The sequence below is a fragment of the Cryptomeria japonica genome, chromosome 4 (genome assembly GCF_030272615.1).
Source record: "Cryptomeria japonica chromosome 4, Sugi_1.0, whole genome shotgun sequence".
Lineage (NCBI taxonomy): Eukaryota > Viridiplantae > Streptophyta > Pinopsida > Cupressales > Cupressaceae > Cryptomeria > Cryptomeria japonica.
Window position 1 is genome coordinate 603,920,718 of NC_081408.1, and position 15,995 is coordinate 603,936,712.

The 15,995-nt window shown below is 33.6% G+C and overlaps 1 protein-coding gene across 2 annotated transcripts in view; it reads right to left on the reverse strand.

Annotated features, from left to right (window-relative positions):
* The window catches only part of LOC131061087 (uncharacterized), a 48,974-nt gene extending 34,958 nt beyond the window's left edge, over positions 1-14,016 (reverse strand). Inside the window, exons 1-7 of one of the 2 annotated variants that reach the window (XM_057994599.2) lie at positions 13,748-14,016; positions 7,258-7,276; positions 7,064-7,110; positions 6,802-6,941; positions 1,750-1,788; positions 1,524-1,616; positions 1,240-1,359 (exon numbers count right to left, since the gene is read on the reverse strand). In XM_057994599.2, the coding sequence (XP_057850582.1) occupies positions 1,240-1,359; positions 1,524-1,616; positions 1,750-1,788; positions 6,802-6,941; positions 7,064-7,110; positions 7,258-7,276; positions 13,748-13,769 (480 nt within the window). In that variant the 5' untranslated portion in view covers positions 13,770-14,016. Of the gene's footprint in view, positions 1-1,239; positions 1,360-1,523; positions 1,617-1,749; positions 1,789-6,801; positions 6,942-7,063; positions 7,277-13,747 lie in introns of both variants that reach the window. The other variant, XM_057994600.2, reaches the window with a different exon arrangement.
* Positions 14,017-15,995: the final 1,979 nt, after the last annotated feature.

Here is a 15,995-nt window from a genome sequence, read left to right on the forward strand (position 1 = left end):
AATGATGCTTTACATTGGGCATATACAAACATGAAGACGATTCTTGAATTGCATTCACAAAACTCAACTAGTTGTTGAAAGCAGAAAACATCCATAAAAGAGACCATTATGGTATTAAATGCTCCAACTTACTACTGAGAACAAACTGACAGTCTTAGACAACTTCTTAGGCCATAACCAAGCCTCTATTGCAGAAGGCACATTTTAAGAAATGCTTGTGGTAAACAAAACACAAATATACCTACAACAAAATGCATTTTGTTTTGATCAATACTCAAACCTCACTCAAGAGGATCGTTCTTTTTTAAAAAAAAGATGTCCAAGACAGAAAATCTTCCTGCATGTTTGGAAGATATTCACATGTAGGTGTTAAGTGAAAACTTGCAACTATGCATAAAAATCCATCTTCCTTCAACTATCAGAAGTTAGAACATTTGCTTTCCCAGTGCCATATGGCATACCTGTAGCCAGAGTTTATACTAGACTGACGACACATTTTGGCAAGACAAAAGAGACATTGAAAATTGAGGTAATAGGAAATGCAAATGAAACCAAAACTTTCTTGGGTAACATGAAATAGCCACAGTAGTAGTTGTTTCTCATCTTCCTATCACTAGGCATGGACAGGAAACCCATAGCGATTGGGAAAAGAATAACAAAAAATTTAGCACAAATATCTTAAGACACCATCCAGGCAGAGCAGGAATTATGCAGGATAAAGAGTCCAATGAATCTAATGAAAAGAAAAAAATTGGAGAATGAGCTGACTGTGTTGCTAAGGGAGCACTTGTAAATAACATGGCCATTATTGCAGAATAGCAAATCCCTGAGAAAATATAAGAAAATAAGGAGAACCATGATCTCTACAATTAAATGAATTTGACAGTAATGGAATACCAAAGGTTGTATAGCAAACAGTGTAAACAGTTTGCATGAGACTGTCCCAATCGGGACCAAGAAGCTAAGGTAATGTACAGTCAGTGCAGATCTAGTGATTCTAATGTTAATGAACGTACAACCACTCCATAAAACTAGTAAATTATAAATGCAATTGACATGGATATTGCCTGGAGGCCATTTTCATTATCAGAAGTCAGGCAAAGCAACAACAATGATCCAAGACATGTAGTGTAAGTTCAACCATAAATTGAATTAAGAGCCTCAGGATTACTTAAAGATAAATGGCATTTAGCATAAAAAAGTTTTAAAATAACTTATAATCTAAAGAAAATCCATTACCTTCCATATTTCTTTATGTGTGAGATAATTACTGTAGTCAAATTCAAATATTTTTGCATAATTCACAGATGACTGTGAAAATACCCATACGTTGACTCCCCAAAGCCATATCATCATAGCCTGCAAAAAAAACCCAAGTATATAAACAGAGAAGTCAAATTTGGAATAGAAAAAAATTGAGAAAGAATACCATGAAAAAAACATTTAGTTATATCCTCTCCAGAAAAGAAAAAGTAAAACATCGCCTAGACATTTTCAATTGCTGACACATAAAAGCCACTGACCACAAGTAGAAGTGGGTTATAATATAAAAATGCTTCGTAAAGAAACAAATTGCGCTCTTTTGCGTCCATCCTCATGACAGAATCCATGCCAATCTGCAATTTTTGGGGAATCAAAGACAATTTCAGATAACATTTAACTCTTCAGAATCCTAAGCTCTGTAATGCAGATAATTGATATAGATCTGCTGACCTAAAACATTACAATTCATTACACACAGAGGCTTACCTTGAAACAAATAAAACCCCATAACAGAAAGAGTGGACCCTGGAAGCATAAAAACAAATTAAAAACTGCATCAAAAGGACTTAAAAAAATAAGCCCTAAACTATTCAGAAAAAGCAAGCACTAATAAGACATAAATGCAGCTGATTTAAAGCAAGTCACAAAAAAAATGTTCCTCTTATTAAGTTGGAACAAAATTTCTAGCACATAATTGTTTCACAGAAGCAATGTTACACTAAAAAATACTTCCATTCTGATTTCATGTTTTTGCGAGTGTACAAATAGTCCTCTTTTCATGCTATGCACCACCACATGGACAAATATCCATGAAAATGTGTACACGTGCATGAGAACACATAGAGAAAATGAACAAAAAGCTCTCAGCTTTTGACACATTCCATAATAGTTTATTGGAAATAAAAGATGTTGTCCATGAATAACACTTTGCTTTTGTTTGTAATTATGCATGGTCCATGCATCAGAGTTGTGACTGGTTCTAACAATCTATTATATATTCGTTGCCAAAACCCAAAATATATATAATATTGAGTTAATCAGCAAAATATTGTCCATACATCTTGATCTATCCCAATCCTCGACTAGAAATTTGAGCACACAAACATCAATACAACTTAAAACCCAGAAATCCTCTTCTGTCTGAAAAGAAGTTTGCCTGTACATACAACTCAGGTCAACTACAAAATTGAGATATTGTTTCTGCAAAGTGTTCATTTCACGGTAGCTCATCAAACAAAGCATACTTCACATTTTCTAAAAATTGGAGATGTCCTAGCAACACCCCCTCTACAAAGAGAACATGCCCCATTGGAGATGCAAGGGGATGTAAGGCCATCTCCAACATCCCTGTGAGATCCTGACCCCTACACACAATCACTCCTTCAAATGAAAAAAAAATTAAAATGTTGAATCTTGGGAATTTACAGAAACCCTGATTTGCTGTGTGGTCCCCACAATACTTTTCACTTTTCAGCATAAAAAATATTAGGTTTATATTTATTTGCCCTGGATTTCTCATTTTAGTGTTTCAGCTTGCATTTTGCTATTCCCATTTCAGTTATAAACTGTGCAGTCATCAAGTGTTATTAGCACATGTGAGATTTTAGTAGGTGTTAATTCTTCAACTTGTTGCATGTTTAATGCCAACACATTATCCTTTGGCCTCTATTATCAAGCATCTATAGCAGTGTTATAAGCAGATTTTTGGACGTTTGTCACCATCTATAGTAGTTTTCAAAATGCTTCAGTCATCACCTGGCTAGTTTACAACAGTTTGATGAGACACTAACATTGGGAGTTTCTTAATTTCGGCCATTTTGGTTGCAAAAAAGAAGAGATCTAAAAGTTGAAGAAAGGTGAAGAACACTAAAAAGCAGTGAAGGAAGAAAGAAGATGGAAGAGGGAAACATATCCAGCAAATCCCTGTGATTTATGATTTCCTTTTTCCTTTCATTTTTACCTGTTCAAGCCTTTAAAGTTTGTTTTTAAATTTTTTTAAAACTTCAAGTCTGTTCTTTTAAACCTTTTTATTGCTCATTGGTATTTGCAAGCACAATCTGTTGTTTTTTAATAGCTGCAATGTATTTGAATTTTTAAATTTAGAAGTTATTTGTTTTTTATATTTGTATTTTTATTTTGTGTTGTAACTTGTATCCATTTCCAAAGTCAATATGGATTCATTCAGTGTTAATGATGATCTTGATTTGGACAATGAAATTGATAGGGAATCAATTGAACACAGCCAAACATAAACCCCAAGCACAGCCACAAATGGTCCACCTAGGAGTGCATTGATATCTGATTGCCATTAAAAGTTGTTGGTAAAATATATCAGGGACCCACTTACTAAGAAAAATCTTTTACGGTAGTTTGCAACACTACTTGACACATACAAAATATCTAATTCCAGTGGAAATCAGAACTAAAAATGCAGCATTTGCCCAGTGGGCTCAAATGGAGGCATTATAGGGTCAATTCACATGCAAGCACATCTATTGGATCCCTTGCCATTGCAGGTATATTGATTCAGTCTACATATGGGCACATCTATTGGACCCCTCATTATGTGCATACTGTGAACCAAGGTTACCAGGAGACGGTTATACTTGGAGACTCTGGAGACTCTGGAGACTGGTACCAGTACTGGTACGACTAATTTTCAAAAATAGGAGACGAGGGTTTAAAATATAATTTAATAATTTCCAAAAGATATCATGACAGAGAACTTAGAAAACAAGAACAATGGTAAAGTTTAACATTAACTTTAAAATTGAACAAAAATTGAAATTAAAATTGCTTATACTGCTGATACCATAGCCAGTCTAAATTGTTTAGTAAAGTAATATAGATGTTGAGCGTACTCAATATTGTCAGCTAAATAGTAAAGGCAAATTCTCTTTAGACTATTACAATGATAAGAAATCAGTCCTCTCAAAAAGTCTACACTGTCAATAGATCCGATTACTATAACTTTACATGGATTTTTGTCTTCCTGTGAAACGGTTTCCTTATTAGTCATTTCCCTACAACTTTGCTTTGCTGCAAGCTTATCTTATTGAATTTTGCCCTAAGTTTTCTAGCAGGAGACATCAATTATTGGTCGGGAGACTTCAGAGACGGCAGCCAAAGCACTCTATGCGTCAAGAAGTTTCCAGAGACGTGTCTCTGTTTTCGGTACACATCTCCAGGGGTAGGAGACAAGTCTCCTGGTAACTATGCTATGAACAATGAACTCAAATGCATTGAAAAGATAAAGGGGATGAAATAGGTGGTGGTAGTTGCAAAGGAGACGCAAATGGTCATTTGCAACCACCACACCTCATTAGCATTTTTTCAGACATCTCCAAAGAAAACATTTCTCAAACCAATTGAGACTCAATTTGCTTCCTATTTCATTCTATTCAAGAAGATGCTTGAGTTGCAAGAGCAATTGCAACTTTGACAATGGGTCATGCCCCAACTAATCTAACAGAAAGTACAGACTTGTGAATTATTGCTGCTGTCTGTAAACCCGGAAAAGAGCTAGGGCTGACCTAGTCAAGAGAATACCCTAGCCACTCAAACAAGGGCCGACAAGGGTAATAAATGATAAACAACAATTTATACTCAAGGCCGACCCCCCTCTTGAATTGGGTGTCCAAATCATAAGGTAAATTAAATCAAGTTTTGAGCCGACCCTATCTTGGCACCCAAGTTTGTGTTAAAAAAGGATTTAAAGATAAATAAATTAAAAATAGGCCGACTTGGTTGAAGTGTCAACTCTCTTGGGTGAAGAGGTGCTTGTGTGGGGTATTTAAGAAGGTAGATTGGTGGAGTTAGAGAGAAGAAATTATGGAATATTATTCCCATTTTTAGGGCAGATCTTAGGGCAAGTCTGAGGTGAATTTATGATCAGATTTTAAGGCGTTGCAGATCTATTAGCAGAAAATATTGAAGATTTCAAGCAGATTTAAAGAAGCAAGTAACCAAGACAGAACATTGAAGAAGATCAGAAATTCTCATGAAGTGATCAGATCAGATCTGAACCCGTGATACTCTAATTCCTTGTGGTATACAGAAATAATTGTTTACATATATAGTGCTGTATTTGTAGGTGTTTAGGCCTTTAACTGCACTTTCCAAGTTTCCTACAGACAAGAAAACATGCTATAATGACATCAACTCCCTTCTTAAATTTGCCAATGTTACTGTGGATTTTAATTGCCAGCAAGGATGCTGTTCAATTTTTTAACCATCTTATGCAGTCATTTTTTTACTTGTTAATAAGTTCTATATTACTGTTTGATCTTATGTTTTAACTTTTAATGTATTACAATCTCTCATTTTTCATTCGTCAAGAGCACAATTTCATGTTACCTAATAATGTGCCTGGTACTACTAATTTACGGTCAGTAGTACCCCCAATACCCTACATAAGTGGAGACATGACTGCTAAATTTGGAATGCTACCAATCAGATTAAACCAACAAACTCAAAATCAAGAAATAAGAGCTGTCAGTAGAACTAATAACAGAATATATCTAAATTATATTAGCCATACTTGTACTCGGCATTGGCAAAAGATTAAGCCAAGTCCAGTTAAACTGAGAAAAATACAGCAAGTTAAAAAGATAAAATATTTAAATAATAATTAGATGAGCATTTTTTCAAGTATTTAATTGACTTCCAAGTAATTGGCAAATATTTCTTTGACTTGCAAGTCAAGCTCACATTAACAGTGTAGCTTCCTGCTGAACCAAGCCTTAATCTGACTCAGCTTGCTTTGAGTGACGAGTAAAATAGCTCTGGATCTCCTGAGTACTCATCAAGTTCTGCTTCTCTTGAATAAATTGAGCTGAATAGAGAAGTACCAAAATGATGTCTAAAACATCTTTATGGGCTGTGGAAAAATCTCTACGAATGATGCATTGAATTATATTTCCAAAAGGCTACCTAGCAATAAATGCAAATAAACCTTGGGGTAAATGCCACAAGCAAAACTGATGCATAGGTAAACAAATGCAATTAAGGCAATAAGTAAAAGGAAGATTTTGACTTTGATCGATGCAAGCAGTTTCGATGCAATTTCAACATTACAGCATCAACCTAAACAGTTTTATTTCAGCATATTAAGCTTTTAAACAATTTCCTAGGTGGAGTTCGATTTCAAATAATTGCAGTCAGATATGCAGAAGGGTAGGTTACCCAGTGGGATATTGTGTAAAAACATTCTTTCATGTTCTGAGAGATATCCATCGAGAGCTGCTATATTTTAAATCCACAGTAAATAGACACATAAAACTAGGACAAAATATTTCTAATCCAAAGAGCTTCATCCTATCATGAACAGAAAAAAATCTAGAACTAATACAAATAATAAGCAATGGCTTTAGAATATTGTTTATTGCACTTTTTTAACATGAATTTACACTGTCATTTTCCATTGAGTTTACAAATAGAACATGGTACATAAAATGAAGATTGTGTACTTAAAAGAACTCCATTTTTTGAAGACGCAAAAGGCAACAACAATTCTGAATGTATTGATACAAAAACCACCTTTATTCGCCATATAGGACCAGGAGATGATATTGTGGACGAAGCTTGCTTAGGTGAACTTCCAGATGAATTTCCAGATGGCTTCATCTGCTCTGTTTCCATGACAGTTTGAATGTTTTCATCCAATGTGACTGCTTCAGCTGAAACAGAACAATTTAATGAATTTCATTTAAAAATAACTGCTAAAACTTCAATAAACTTGGTACAAGAAAAGGGAAAGATCATTGTTAAAATCATGATGATCATGAGGAAAGAGACTTACCAAATTCTGAAACCCCAGGTCTGCTGCTAGAACGTCGGAGAAGGGGGCTAGTCACCGGTATTGTCAAAGATGATTCAAACATAAGTGAAGATACTGGATGGCAAAACCGATCTACTTTTATATTTAAATAGAAGAATACCCCCTTTCTTTCTGACCTGTGCAAGTTGAATTTCTAATAGCATAAGACATCCTACCTTAGACCACTTGCACCTCCTGCAAATAATCCATGCATTGTCAGCCTCTGCATGTGTGCATTACTATTTGTGGATATAGATGGATGTCTATATGTATGCATGCATGCAAATATGCTCAGCATGTGAGGAAACGTAAAGTACAGTGCATAAAGAAACATGAAGTGCAGTACATGAATAAATTTAAAGCATGGTACATGTGTCGCAGGGTGCGGGTATAAACATTCACCATAGACGATTTTCAGTATTCAGCAAGGTAAAAAATCATCTTCTTAGTGTCACATTCTACTCTGAATTAAATAGTAGACCTTCAGCAATGTATTACAAGATCTGAAAAATTATCTTACAAAAGTCATGAATTGCTAGAGTGCTGTATGCTTATCGTAGATTTCTCAATCTGTTTGCAAACCTAACAGGTGAATAATTATTGAATGAAAATGATGACACATAGTTAGAGGAATCACCATGATAATTAGAACAGGATACAGCATTCATGTTTAGTATTTTCTATTTTTAAATTTTATTAATCTAATTCTTTCATAAAAATTAATCTGACCAAAATAAAATACTATAAATGGTCAAAATCACTGGCACAGTTCTCCAGAAAATTACTTTTTATTTGTTAGACTTAGACAAAAAAAATTCATATAAAATTTTCCTTGCCATGATATATAGATAGAGTAAGATGGATTCATAATAAATTAAAAATTGTAGCTGGAAGTCAACCTCAATTTTTTGCAAAGTAGTAAACCATTGGACTCCTGAAACGATTTCTGCCATGCCCATAGGGATAGCAAACATAAGGCAATCTAGCTAATATTCCTCCATGGCAAGTTTAATGCTCTGGCCTTTCCCTGAACAATTGACCATAAACCCCATCCACAATCATGACCTGGAATTCTGAAGCTGGATAGATAAAACACTTCTCATAACTCCATCCTTGCCATGGCAGTAATAAATGAATTTCAAAAAAAGAATGAAAAAAAAAATTTAAACATCTGAAGGGCAAGTGAATCTCCCATCTCCCCCAAATACTTTAGACTTTGAACATCGATAACTTCCATTATAGTGCAAGTGTGAGATCTGATATAAATCCAGCACATCTCCATACCCAAAAGTCAAATCATAACAAATAAGCTTTAATGTTTTCTTGGCCCTTTCTTTTCACTTGCAAAGTGTAACTAGTAGTCTTTGGCTGAGAATACATGACAAAATAAAAAGAGGCAGGCAATCATAGAATTTGAAACAGCAAGATAATCCAGCTGTCCTCAGATTTAGACATTCATTCATAAAAAGATGATTTTAAAATGTCATTGCAATTTCAAAACATCGTCAATTGATCCAAATCATGGACAATAAAGTGCAATGATTAGGCACTTTCATTATTTCTCGATGTGTGGTGTCCCATCAGTCATGGTTCAGTGGCAAGGCATAGAATTTACCATGATGATGACCTGGGTTGAAGCATGGCTTCTAGGCTAAAATTTGAAGCTTCATGAAGCATTCTCTTATGTGGATATAGTTGATGGTAGAATGAATATTATGCTATCCCTGTATAAAATTCTCTAGATTTGCAGATCTCCAAATTAAATTCCGCAAACAGAGTTAAGTAGTATTTGGTTCATGATAGAAAACGTAGTTCTTCTATATAGTGTGGTAAATATCGCTGGCCTTCTTTTGTACATTTCAGCAAATAAACCAGTAAGTTGTGTTATAACAACAATCTGCAAGAAAACTTCTCAAGGGTAACAAATATGGCCAAAGCACAACACATGCAAGATATCTGTATTCTCTACTTAAGATTTCAGTTAATGGAACCTTAGTAAACTCAAGCACTTTCATAAGATTCTTTAAGTGGAGTCTACATTTCAATTCCAAAAAAAAATTACATTTCTGAGAAGCAAAGCTGTACATTAATCAGCATAATGCCATAACACAATCTCACAACAGCCAATTCCCAAAAACCATCAAAAACAACACGACAAAGCAAACATTTGTCGTGTAAGGCTCATCAAATCTGATACCTAAGACATCTATTTCTACACAGTTTTCTACGAGAAGCATTGTAATTCACTTTCATTGAATATGGAAATATCATGTCTTTAATCTACTATTAACTCAATTTTCAAAGTTAAAAAGCCTATCCTAAATTGAAATTTCTGTAAGGACATGAATATCACACATCTGGGCCATCAAGGTACAAATGATATATTCCAAAAACACTTCTTATAAAGCTCTCCATTACTATATGCTTTCTTAAAGTCCTTGCCACCAAATTTAAAATATAAACTCTTTCAAAATTTAGTAGCGCAGACTGCTGCAGAGATAATTAAATTCAATCCCTGGGAATTTCCTTTCTTGTTATATTTTCAAACCGAAAACCCCTAGTTTAGTTAAGATTGATTATTCCAACATGGAAATGAAATTTATGGGCAGAAAGTCTTCAACCATCAAGGTATACCTTAATCATTTCATTAAAATGCTTACCTAAGATCCCTATAGCTACTTCCTTACTACAAACTTTCTAATTTAATATTTTTCAAAATTCCATACATTTTTATTACAAAGATCATTTGATACAATTCTAGAGACATCTGTAATTCCATTATATTTCCAACAAGTAATAAACTGAGCTACCCCAATCCACCCTAAATTGCTCATTCAAACAACAAGGATACGGGCAACACAGGTTAAGGCAGTCAAGGCATATACATTATCCATTTCATAAAAAATCCAATCAAGATCCCTATATTTGCTCCCTTTCATTTTGTTCTCACTACTATTTTAACTTAAAGTTTAAAGTTTTTCAAAAAATTTAATAAACCATATATAACTAATATAAACGGAACAAGCCTGTTACTGTTCTTATTATGCACTCTCCATGCTTGTTGCAAACCTCGAACTTTGAGAGACAGGTAAGATGACCTCAATAAATAAAGCAGATTTTTGCCATATGATATAGCTCAGGTCCTCAACTACCTAGGTAGCTTTGTTAGTATACAATTCTGTGCAAACATGAAATTTTTCACAAAACTCGTCTTCTTGTTCTACTTGTAATGAACAAATTTTATGGCAAATAGACCTTACAATCTGGGTTATATATATATATATATACTCAACTACCTAGGTAGCTTTGTTAGTATACAATTCTGTGCAAACATGAAATTTTTCACAAAACTCATCTTCATGTTCTACTTGTAATGAACATATCTTGTATATATATACATGTATATATATATATACACATGTATATATATATATACACATGTATAGATATATACACATATACACATAGACATATATATAGATATATACACATATACATATATATGTATGTATGTATGTATGTATATGTGTATATATATACCAGATAATTATGTACACTATAAAAATGTTAGCTCGGACGATATTCAAATGTTGTGATGATCATGGCTATGTGCTCCTCAAAGTCTATTGGATCAGGCTAACTGTTCTGCTTCACTATACAGAGTTAGTGCTGGCCAGAATAGACATATGTGTCACAATAGCATAGCATAAGGTCTTGGAAATTTGTTTGATAAATGCTTCATCAAGTTGTAGAAAATAACTACAGTTTGTAATAACTGAGCTGATATAACATTTGGAGATTTTTATGCTTAAGCTAAATGCCCAAATGTGTAAACAATCTCAATCAGTGCACCTCCCCCTTAATTATACTATTTAAAAGGGCAGGGGCCCTTTACCAATCTATCCAAAAACTATACACTGAAAATAGTTTCACGGCATCAAAATAAACAATTTAGACTTTAAAGTTTTTATAATTAGATTTTGAAACCAGAAAACCTAGTTTAGCCTAATTGCTACTTTAAACAAGGGCAGGAATACCACAGTCTGATGCCACTGAGGAATACATGATTTAATAATTTAATATCTGTTCTTAACAATGTCAATTAAGAACTCGATAATAATTGACAATTACTTACTTTTCTTTCCCCTTGCTGCTAATTTTAATAAAAAGTAAATTTTAGTCATTTTTCACACTAAAATCCCTAGCGTACCCTGAATTTCAAATTCACACAGCCAAGACCTGTTACAGGCAAAAAGTCTCCTTCAACAAAGCTAAGGAAGTTTGTTTCAGTGAGAATATCCATTTAAAAATTCACTCTCTTCAGACTGGCTACCATCTTTAAATTTTAAAGTTCTTCACAAATGTGGAACTCAAAAGGCAGGGGTCAAGGGGGAGCATCCCTGGTTTCAAGCCCAGTTCCCAACATCCCAGGGACAGCAAGGCAAGCACAAAACATCCCCTCAACTGTCTAAATATGCCCTTCTGTCCCTGGGACAACCCAGTGGACATCCAGGCATATCTTGATCATCCCAGGGATGTCACGGCATTCCCAATAGCCCACAAAATATATTCAATTAAATTTATTACATACAAAAAAAATTACACATCAAGTCCTTGGCACTCATTATGTCATACAAAAGCAAGAACATTGGCAGGAGAGCATCAATGGTTGGAAGCAAGAAATAAATTATAAAATGAAAATTGAGAATTGTTGAATGGAAAGCAAACTTGTGATCTCATCTTAATAGTGGTCAAAGGTTTATTTGAATGCCAACTAAGAGCTTTGTTCTAGATGGACTTTAAGTTTAAATCAACATTACACACTGAAGCATTGGAGACTGCCTAAAAGTGTCATGAAGAGACCCTTACCCGATGCTTTCCTGAGAAAATATGGTTAACTATTCAAACATAATTTTTTGTTAAACAATGTCTATGAGACTAGACAAATTAACACCAAGCAAACTTATTCATCAATGGCTGGAAGCAAGGAATAAATTATAAAATGAAAATTGGGAATCACTGAAAGGAAAAAAACTTGTGATCTCGTCTTATTAGTTGTCAAAGGTTTATTTGAATGCCAGCTAAGAGCTTTATTCTAGATGGAGTTTAAACATTACACACTAAAGCATGGGAGACTGGCTACAAGTGTCATAAAGAGATCCTTGCACTATCCTTTCCTGAGGAAATACGCTTAACCATTCAAACATAATTTATGTTAAACAGTGTCTTATGAGACTAGACAAACTTACACCAAGCAAGTTAAATTACCTGCCATCATAATCGAATCCATTTCAGACTCTGACATTGTATGGAGCTCATATTTGTATTTTTAGTAGATATATTTGAATGTTCACATCCTTTGAATTTCAGTTTCTCTCAGTTTTCCAGAGTTGTTTTTGTTGTTTTTGTTATTTTTAATTTACTTACTTTTTAAAGTTCAAATATCAATTTTAATTTTTTTACATATTGTTTAAATAGTCATAACCTCAGAGAAAAACTGCTCAAAGGTCCTCTCATCCAATTCCTAGGATTTTGATTTTCACTAAAAACCACTTACTTGCCCTAAATTTACTAATTCAAAAAACAAGGAATACAAATGTCACAAGCCTAGGCCATGCAAGCATACATAATTTGTCTCGGAAAACTGCTGTTTTCAAACCAGAAAACAAAAGTATAAAGCCCTCTAACTAACACTATTGCTAATTCTACAACAGTAAGAATTCCATAGGCCTGCCTGGACAGTCGATGGATACATGATTTTCTTTCATTATTTTCCGAGTCTACATTGCCGCATTTAATCTTCAAAAAGTTTTTTCCATCATTCATATAGATCAACCACTCTAATCATTGTAAGTTAACGATCTTTTCATTGTACTTAAAAACAAATAAGTTAATAACCCCTCTGTTACCCTAGATTGATAGTTGAAATAAAAATGTTATCAATTACTAATTCAAATAACCACCAAAAGAATGCTGCAAGTTCCTAATTCAAATAGCCAACACGATAATGCGACAGGTCTAGGTCATCAATGTATGCACAATTTGTTTCAAAATGTTAATAATGTATTTGCTTGCTACGCTCTCCTCTCCTATCCTCTCCTGTGGCTGAAATTTTAAAAGACAAATCTCATTTCTACAAACTTCAAACAAAATGCATTTCATCAAATGGGATACGCCTAAAAATCTGGGACTTAAAAATCCTCACATCCTCATAACAATGCCAATTAACAGATCTCTATAATACTTTTTGATTCGATTTCTCTTAAACAAAGTTCTAACTCCTCCACACATTTAGCCGATCTAAAACGGTTTCGCCCCGGGAGATTGACAGACCTAATCACGATTAATAAAGTTTCGGACGAGAAAACGAAACATCCCTAATTCAACCTAAATTAATATAAACCAATCAAGGACAGTATTTTCAAGATGTGATACATTATTTGTTTCATAACAATACCAGTAGAAAGATCTCTCTAATTATTTTAGAATAGTTCATTCAATCCTCAATTTCAGCATAAGCAAGCTTCACATTTCTTCAAAATCTTAATCGATCTGCAATGTTTGAAAAAATAGAGATAAAACATTCTCAGGAATTTATCAGCCTTATCTGAATAACATTGTTGTGTTGTACGGAATAAGATTAATCAAGTTCAATTAAAATCTTACCTGAAAATCCTGAGAATTTCATGGAATAACTTCGGTGCCCAGGGCGAGGCAGAAATGCGCATCTGCCAGCCAAATTCTTCTCATGTGTGCCTGAAATAAAATCAGGCCATCATTATTGACACGGCAAAAGGCAAATTAAATGATTTTGTACCTCCCGTAACGACTACTGTTGAGAACGTTAGAATTTCGCAAGGTTGATAATTGACGGGAAATTCGCTTGAGATCAAAGATAGATCCGAAGTATAAGACAAGGGTTTTGTGAACGTGGCACGTATGCAGTCGTTTTAAATGTTTTTATTGTCGAAATCACGGCAAATGAGATGGACATGGCATGTGACGGAAGGCGTTTGTTGACGGCAACGGCAGTTTATGTGGGTTTCTCGGACGATGAACGCGGCTTCCGTTAATGACGCAAATCTAGCTTTTTCCTTTTTTGAGGAATATAATTTTCATTTTCTTTTTTGAAAAAAAAAATGTTGAAAACATGAAAGCCGGTATTCAAATTACTAGCTGACAATTGCACCAAGTGGGAGTGCAATAGAGTTATGCCTATAGGCAAATGTTGTGTGATTTTTGGAGTTGAAGTTGAAAAATTAGAGATGTATGTTACAAAATATATATATATATATATATTTATTAGTGTTCTTGTATTTGTTTATTGTTTTTGTAATAATAGTATTTGTTTGTCTAGTCTTTAAATTAATTAGCATATAATCATTTATATATTTATTTAATTAATCATTAATATAAATATATTATCATATTATTATATGCATTAGTATTAAGATAATAAATATATTAATATTCTTGACCTCGGCCTCTTATCCATCAAAATATATATATATATATATATATATATATATTAATTAATATTTAAACAAATAAATGATTAGCACTTGTATTAAAAAGTGGTACAATGGTTACATGGATAGTAAATATATCTTTAAATGATATATTTGAGCATACAAATCAAAAAATGTGAGAGTTGAATTTAATAGTGATAATAATTTATATTATGTCATAATAAACATAAATCAATAATTGAGATCCACTTATATACTATAGCTTTTTTACAATGGAACGAAACAATTAACTTATGAAATGTTCCCTAATTTATAATTTTGTTTGTATTGTAGAAGATTTGAACTCAGCATCATCTAAGTGCCTACAACATGGACTTTGTCGTTAAACCAAATGCCTTTTCGCAATGATCCCTAATCTTAAGCATAACCTAATTGAACTCTTATTTATAATTGAATCATATAAAATAATAAAGAGCGTTGTATAACTTGTGTCTATTTTTATATGTTACTATAAAACATAAATTTAATTATATATTAAACTATGAATTTAATTATATATTAAACTATGAATTTAATTATAATATAAATTTTATGTTAGGGGAATAAATGCCCCTAACAAACAACGATTGGCAAAATGTCAAATAGAGAAGATAGATGTAGATATTGTAATGCTTCAAGAAATAAAGCTAGAATATGTGCAATGGGAAAGATTTAAGAAAAAAAAAAGAAAAATTTAAGAGTCTGCCGAGGTGAAATGTTGAGTTCGGATAGGGCTTCGAGTGGTTTGGCAATTCTGTGGAGACCTCATGTAACTGAGAAGATAGCTAAAGAGAGAAACTGGTTGTGTTGCAAAATTATAAACTTATCTTCAAATCTCTAGATCATATTAACAAAAGTATCTGGTCTGATCTGTTGTAACCACCAAAGAGAGACCTGGATGGAGCTAGATTAGCTACTCATTTAATAGCCTCAGGAATTCCAAGTGTAAGGGGGAGACTTAAATGTTGTTATGTATAATTCTGATAAGAAAGGACGAGTGTAGAGGAAATTACAATCTCACATACAATTTTGAAGAGTGGGTGGAAAGGAGTGCTTTGGTGGATATTTCATTCCTGAATGGAGTATACACATGAATGAATAGGCATTTGGGTTTCAATAGCATAACAGTTAGCTCGATAGATATATGTGGAAGGGGGATATGGGAGCATTTCCTTATGGAATGGAAAGTGGCATCCTTCCATGGTCAAGCTCAAACCACTATCCAATTTAGTTGACTATCATATGTTATCTTGTCATTCGTCCCTCATAACAAGAGTGAATCGCCTTGCAAAATTTTTAGTTGAGTCCTTGTCTTGTTTAAAATTCGTTGGTTCAATCCCTAATCCGCTTGTAAATCATTTCTAGATCCTTAGCGTTGAGTTTCAATGGTCTGTTGAACCTCGTGA